The sequence below is a fragment of the Canis aureus genome, chromosome 11 (assembly GCF_053574225.1).
Source record: "Canis aureus isolate CA01 chromosome 11, VMU_Caureus_v.1.0, whole genome shotgun sequence".
Classification (NCBI taxonomy): domain Eukaryota; kingdom Metazoa; phylum Chordata; class Mammalia; order Carnivora; family Canidae; genus Canis; species Canis aureus.
This window is the reverse complement of record NC_135621.1, coordinates 46,872,680-46,880,442: the sequence shown is the minus strand read 5'-3', so window position 1 is coordinate 46,880,442 and position 7,763 is coordinate 46,872,680. Positions and strand designations below refer to the sequence as shown.

The window sequence follows — 7,763 nt, the reverse complement described above, 5'->3', positions numbered from 1 at the left end:
GGTAAATTCCTATATCAGTGTTGAAACTAATAATAAAACTTACTACTCATTAAGTTTTATCTATTTTTATTAGAAGGAATCTTGAATTCAACATGGCTTCTTAAACTTCTTTATTCCAAACACATGAACGGTTGTGGCACAGAGAAACAGTAATGAAAGGCACAGTCAACAGGACCAGTTATTAGGTTTTCAATTATAGCAGCAAATTTGAAAATGACTTCCTTTAAAAATCTAACAGGTACCTAAAATATTACTACAGATATTACCATTCACCCAATGAAAACATTTTCAGGAAAATATGTACAATACATTTAAGGAGAAAAAAAAATTCTGATACAATCTGGAAAAGCAATTTCTCAAGCACCTTTTCTTAAGGGGTGCTTCCAGAAACATCTACAACCTTTCCAAACAGTGTTCTCAATGAGAAACACATTAGTTTTTCATTCCATAAATGAAACATTATGTTCAGTCAACTGATTTTTAAATCTTTGTTAGAAAACATCACTGTCTTTACAGAAATGAAAAGTGTTAAATCTGCTTACCTTACAGTACTATCCATATTAGCCATTTTTAAGGCTCAAAGAATAAGTCTTCAAAAGGTATTTTCAACCAATATCAGCAAACACTGAGCATTTCAAATAATAGATGTCTAACCAAACTACTGAACTTTTGACTCCGGAGGGATTTGCTAATTATTAATAAATACCAAAAAAAAAACAACAAAACAAAACCCAACCAGGAGCAAGTGACACATAAAGTAGCCTGCCTCATGTCCAAGAGTGTCATTAGCTATTCCCCACAACAAACAACCTTTACTTGGAGAACAATTTTAGCACCACTATTAACATTTTTACTGCAATATGAACAACACCGAGAACGGTACTTTTCACAAAGTGCTTTCCATTCAATACCCAGCTTACTTTCTTGGACAATGTCTTCTAAATTGTTCACACACACACACACACCCACACACACACAGACACACTGGACTGCCAGCTCTTTCCTGTTTGTTTCCTTGAAAATGATCTAGTTAGTGCCCCAAAAAGGTGGAGTATTTCAGGCAAGAAGGTATTGATGACAGGGATATATATATAACAAGTCCTTTTTTTTTTTTTTTTTTTTAATACTGTGGTCATAGTCTTCTCAGCCTTGTATGTTCACATGCATTAAAGAAATAAGTAAGCATACTGGTTATCATGTCATATATCAAAAGTAGTAATTAAAACTGTACAGCTATCAAATTTCACACACTATAAATAATGCTACATAGCTTGGAAAAATTTACTTTTCTATAAAAGAAAGAGCTGGGTTATCTGAGTTCCCCTAGAACACGAAGCTGATTATGACTTCCAATTTCTAACTTTCTGACAGTCTTAGCCTCTATTTTCTTCCCTTTAGCTCTGCTGTTCTTCTATCAAGGGTATGGCAATAGAGTAAAAATAAATACAAACCAAAATAAAATACAAACTTCATTAGCAATTAATGTCTTAGAGGTATTTTGGAAAATATTTGCAAAGTACAAAAATTTGGTTGGCACATACAGGATTTGATCCGTGCTTACACAGTAAAATAAGTTTTAGTTTTTTAAGAAAAAGTATGTTCTTCGATGCAGAGTAGATTATCCGATCTCTAAAGGCAGATTTTTTTTCCTCCTAATCCTTCTTTAAAAATGCCACTGTTCATCAACTTTTAATAATATACTGAACAGGCTCAGAGCAGACTAAATCAGTACACAAAGTATTACCTTTCCCAGGAAAAAGATTCCATATACACTGGGTCCTCATTCTGGAATGAGAACAATCCCATTCTAGCAGTTTCTTTACAGAACATTGCTAAGATACTCAAGTTTTTGGCAACAAACTTCCAACCAATACTACTTGAGATTCTCTGGCAGAGAAACCCCAGAGGAGGCCCACCGGTATAAGTTTGCTAGTGTAAGACTTGATTCATGTGATTATAGAGAGATCTCTAAGTTAACTATAGGCAATCAAGGGTGAAGACTTTTCCAACTCCCCTCTTTTAAATACATTTTTTTTCTATTGCTGCATAACAAATCACCACAAATTCAGAGGCTTAACACAATACCTATTTATTATCTCAGTTCTACAGGCCAGAAGTCAGGGCAGGCTTGATTCGAGTTCTCTCAGCGTAGGGTCTCACAAGGCTGGAATCACGGTGTTGGCAGGGCTGGGCTCTCCTCTGCTGGAGAAGACTATTTGCAAGCTCGCTCAAGTTGTTGACTAATCAAGTTTCGGTGGCTGTAGGACTGTACTTCCCATTCCCTTGGCTGTCGGCTGAGGCCTCTCGGCTCCTTCCAGGCAACTGTGTTCCTTCTCCTGTGGTGCCTCCCATCTCAAATCAGCAGTGGTGCCTTGAGTCCGTCTGCTTTGCATCTCTAACTTATGCTACCAGCCTGAGAATGGCTTTTAAAGGGCTCACACAGTTAGATTAGCTGCCCCCAGATAATCTCCCTTTCACTATATAACATAATTATGGGTGATATTGTATAGGTAAGACTGCTTCCGCCCACATGCAAAGGGCCAGGCGATCATCCACAGTACCTGAGGGTCATCTGTAGAATTCTGGCTACTACAAACCCACCCTGCTGTCAAGTAGAGCAGTCTCTCCAAATATGCTGTTTCCATGGTAAGCAAACTTGCCTTTGAGGATAGCACGGTTGGGAGACAACATTTCGTGATGACAAATCAAAAAGCCCCTCAGAACACTGCAGAAGGTTCTTGAAATGAAGACCCCTTCTGATCACTCATGGTGCAACCACTGATCTGAAAAGCTGCACCCTTCTCAAAGACCTCTCCGTGGTTGTATGTGTCTACAGCCTGCCTGCAAAATAATCCATGTGCATTCATTTTTTTCAAAGCTTTTCGATCTCACTGCCTGAAACCATTGTTCTTGACTACACAGTACAGCACCGAGCATGCTGAAATAACACAAGAGGGGCAGCACGGGGGGCCCAGCGGGTTAGTACTGCCTTCGGCCCAGGGCCTGATCCTGGAGTCCTGGGATCAAATCCCCTGTCAGGCTCCCTGCATGGAGCCTGCTTCTCCCTCTGCCTGTGTCTCTGCCTCTCTCTGTGTCTCTCTTTAATAAATAAAATCTTAAAAAATATATACAGCACGTGAGACCCAGAGACCTCAGAAATCTGGGGTCTTAGAATCCCAGAAATAATCCTCAAGCTTCTCAGTGACAATACTCCTCAATGCACTGTGATACATTCTGCATGCCTGCTCTTGCCCTCCTCATCAGAAGTCATTACTCTGGTTTCTAAAGTGTTCACACCAGTGCTCTTGACACAGTGCTGTCCCTCCAGAACTTTCTGTAGTGACTGCAGGTTCTGTATCTGTGCTGTCCTGTCCAGGCTAACAAGCACCTGAACTGCAGCTGCTGTGACTGAAGAGCTGAAGGTTTTCTTAGTTTAAATTTACGTGGTCACCCTGCGTCTCCTTGCTGCCATATGGGACAGGGCAGCTCTGGGGCCAGAACAGCTTATGGGAAATAAACACTAGATGCAAACCATGATTTATTTCTCTCTATATGTTATTATATACTGGACACCATTGGACATTTTCCCCACTCACGATTCTGATTTAAAAAAAAGTGGTTCAGTGTCCTTTCGAGGCCAACTGTATGCTCCCCTCAGTTCCAGGTTCTATCCCCAGACTTCACTCCCCAGCTACTCCTGAGGGCTGCCGCCTGCTTGAGGAAGACCGGACTGTTTCCATTTCTAAGGGTCTCCGGAGGAAGTGGGGGAAGGGAGAGACCGACAATGAGATGATCGGAGCACCTCTGCACCAGAGATGAAGGGCGAGTTGCAGGCTTGCCCCCGCCCAGCTTGAAGCCTGGCACGTGGAAGAATGTGCATGTGCACACGCGTACGTGCGCGCGCGCGCGCACACACACACACACACACTCCTCATGAACAACCCAAAATGGGACGGCTGGGGGGGAGGGGGAGAAGGGGGCAAGGACCCTAGGTAAAGAGAGTTAAAAAGAAAGGTGTGTGGGCTGGAGCAGCTGGTCCCCAGGGGCCTGCAGACCCGGCCGGCGCCTGCCCCTCGCCCTGCACTCGTGCCTGGCACTCCTGGCCAAAAATTCATGGGGGGGGGGGGGCACAGAGACTGAAAGCTGGGGGGATGTGGCTCAAAGGAGCCTTGGGGATGGGAGGGGAGCTGAGGCCAGGAGCGGAGGCTGAGCGTGAACCCAGGGAGGAGCTGGCTAGTGAGGCTCCCCAGTCCAAAGGCAGAGCCGGGAAGAAGGGTGAGGAGCTGCAGCCACCATCCACCCCCAGCCCCGCCTCCACCTCCCCACCCCGGGTTTCCAGAGCACAGTCCTTCTCCCCAAAGCCAGGGCAGGCTACCGTGCAAGCAGGGAGGCCAGGGGACTTCGCAGCCCACCCCCAGGGCTTCCCTCCTGACGCTTGGCCGTTCTAGCAGCGGGTCAGTGTGTGAAGCAGCTGCCCAAATTTTATAACAAAAGGTTCTTTTCACACGAAACTGGCCTACAGGCATCAGGCCAGGAAAGCTTGAGGACAAAACTCAAAGAAAGCGAAAAGTAAATTTAAGAAACCCAGTAAAAAAATTTTAACTAGACTTGGACATAAAAATTATTAGTGGCAACGGGTAACTTTCTAATCCAGGAAAGTAACTAACGATTCCAACACAAGTAATGGAAAGACCTGTACCCTATGTGTCTCCCACACTTCTCACTCCGTCACACTGTACAGAGCAAGGCTGTCTGAAAGCTCTTTGTTCAGCATCCTGTGAAAGCACGGAAACAACTCCAGGCAAGAGGCAACAGCTGGCACTTCCAGCCTCAGCCACTGGCTAGTGGAGAGCTCAGGGGATCAATCTCTGCACGTCTACCTGTAACCCACCTGCAACCCCCACCCCCACCCCCACCCCAGGCATACCAGGCTGGCTGGGAACCGATGCTGATAATTCGGAACTTCCTAAAAGTAAAATACTTTTGTAAAGATCACTGATTGCTAAGGCTGATAGTATTTTTGTTTACAGTAGTAATAACATTTGGAATTGCCTAAGAGCTTTTAAGTACTCTTCAGATAGGAATTTACTTGTAAGTTCATAATGCAACAGAACAAATCGTTTTGGAAAAACATACAACTGTTACAATACCTCTCCCTAAAAACCAATATTACAATTTTATTTTTCTTGAAAATTAAGTGATTTTGACTCATACAATAATATTGCCTAGAAAACATTTTGTCAACTCATAAAATGGGTGCAGATATAAAAGGATCAACGAGAGATAATGCATCTAACTCATGGATTCAAGACAAAGATTTAAAAAGAAAATAGAGTTTGTCATCTTACATATCAGAGCATATCAGAGGGAATGTAATGAGTTGAGTCCATGGTAATTTGGGTTGAATGCATGACCCCCACACATTAAAATTTATCAGACTGATTTTTTACACCATAAACAGTATATAGTAAAATAACCCTCAAGAAGGACATTGGTCTTTAAAATCTTGGCTTTACGGAATGACAAATGCCTTTGAAAATAGTTTGTTCTGAATCACTGCAATTATAAAAGTACTTCGGTTAGGAAATCAATCTAGAATCATTCTTAAATGGCAGTGCATTTGAAAAATGGCATTAATTTGTAATGTTTGCATTTCCAAAGAAAAATATAGAAAGAACTTAAAAAAGCAAGGTAACTTTTCAAAAAAAGTATTGATTCAAAAATTTACTGCACAAAAATATGTACTTCTTAAATGTTTCTAATAAATTAACTCCATAACATTTTTATGTATATTTATATATTTATATATATATAATCCCTGATAATCTATAAAAGAGGGTCTATAATAGTAAAATAAATGAACTTCAAAAGTACCCCCTTCATAAAATGTATTTAACATTAATTTTTCTCAAATTTAAGGAATGTAACAATATGTACAACTCTTATGTATTAGTATAATACCAAAATAGTACAAGTCATATTAACAGGCTGTCATAATTGTAAAATGTTTGAGTCAAGTTAAAATTGGAGGACAGCTTAGGTTTGAATGAATGCAATTATCCATGGGACGTTCACTTTCCAAGCGGAAATGACAATCATCTTATCTACAGTAGATTTCACAAGAGGTAGTGTTCAAGTAAAAAAAAAAAAAAAAAAAAAGGTACATGCTTAACTATCTTTAATTAACAATTTCACAGGAAAAAATATGTACTGGTTTCTTAGCAGATGGTCAGTTGGTGACTTTTTTAATATGAATCTGAAATACAAAATAACGAGAAGTACAATAAAGGTCTTACGCATGAAATCAAAATATGGTAAAAAAAAAAAAAAAATGTACCTTCTAAGCAGTGTACCAATAGCACACATTGTCTTACCTCATTAAGAATGGCCCAAACAGCAGAATTCTGAATAACGGAAAGTCGAAACGCTGAAATGGGGTTTAGCCTGGGATCCACCATTCCTTCGGCAACACCATTCTCAAATTTCCCTTCAAAATAAAAATCAACATGTGTTGGGTAGACTAAAACAGCACACATTAAATAGGACTTAAAACAGGGACGAAAAACAAAATATCTCCAGTGGACATCGTCAGACAGGGCCTGGGTTAACTTTTCCCTTCTTTCTACTTGTATTCAACTTTCAAATTTTTCATGAAGTATATATAAGTTTACATTAGAAGCAACCTATTAGATGAGGCAGAGCTATACTTTTTCCTATTGCAAATTAAATATATATACATATATATATATAATTTGTTCTTGCATCAAAAATGTTTGAACATGTAGGTTTTTGATAAAATGTGACTTAACCAAGCCCTACCAAAGTATATTCTGTATTATCTCTTAGTCTGACCCTTTGAGGTTTAAGTTAGTAATAACACGTTTCAATGCTTGCAGACATACATACTATGGTTGGCCTTGTGCACGGGCTCAATCTGTATGTATTTTATCCCTGTGTCACTTCTAGAAGGGATTATGAAGTGATACCTCCTCCAGGAGGTTCTAATAGAAAGCTCCTATGATAAGTTACAAACTGAAAAAGCTCTCCTTAGGGATAGGACCAAGATGTTCTATAAAAAGGTACCAGGCCCTGTATCCAATTTTTCTTGCTGTGAGGAATATTCTAAAACCACAACAAAATGCTATTGAAAAAGTGACAGAAAAATGGTTTGTTCTGGGCCATGTTTTGTCATTTATAACTAGCTTTTAACCACAGATAATTTCAGGATTCTAAGCATCACAACTGGAGCCTAGCATAAAAATCTGGGTTGCAAAATATAAAAGAAAAAAAAAATCTGGGTTGCAAAACATATGCATATTGCGCTTATGTGCAATCATAAAATCAAGGGGTGTTTTCTTCCATTAGCATTGTTGCAAGTAGTTTCTTTTTCCATTGGCTGCTAGTGGTTGCTATTTTAGGTCCTCTATGCATCACTAACGTAAGACGACTATGCTAGGCTATGTTGTTTCATACTAGTTTAGTTAGGGGTCCCATTTTCATTCCTCAGGAGATTTTCTGTATTTCTCATATGCTTCTTCGCTTATGAATTCATCCAGTTCTGAAGGATTCCTGAGTGCTATCTTGATCAGCCAACCACCTTCGCAACAAGATTTGTTGACAAGTCTTGGATTTTTCTGCAAGAGTTTCGTTGCTTTGAGTTACTTCTCCTGATAAAGAACAGGGTTCACTAGCAGCTTTCACACTTTCCAAAGCACCAAACCCATCTTGCCTGTTCAGTGTTGTCCCAAGGCCGGGCTGACTAC

At 40.3% G+C, this 7,763-nt stretch overlaps 1 protein-coding gene across 6 annotated transcripts in view; it reads right to left on the bottom strand.

The window, feature by feature from the left end:
- Positions 1-49: 49 nt before the first annotated feature.
- MGAT4A (alpha-1,3-mannosyl-glycoprotein 4-beta-N-acetylglucosaminyltransferase A) overlaps positions 50-7,763 on the bottom strand; it is a 155,593-nt gene continuing 147,879 nt past the window's right edge. For all 6 annotated transcript variants that reach the window (XM_077915096.1, XM_077915094.1, XM_077915097.1 and 3 more), the window contains 2 exons: positions 6,375-6,487; positions 50-6,256 (listed from right to left, as the gene is read on the bottom strand). In XM_077915096.1, coding sequence (XP_077771222.1) covers positions 6,230-6,256; positions 6,375-6,487 — 140 coding nt within the window. In that variant the 3' untranslated portion in view covers positions 50-6,229. The remainder of the gene's footprint in view (positions 6,257-6,374; positions 6,488-7,763) is intronic.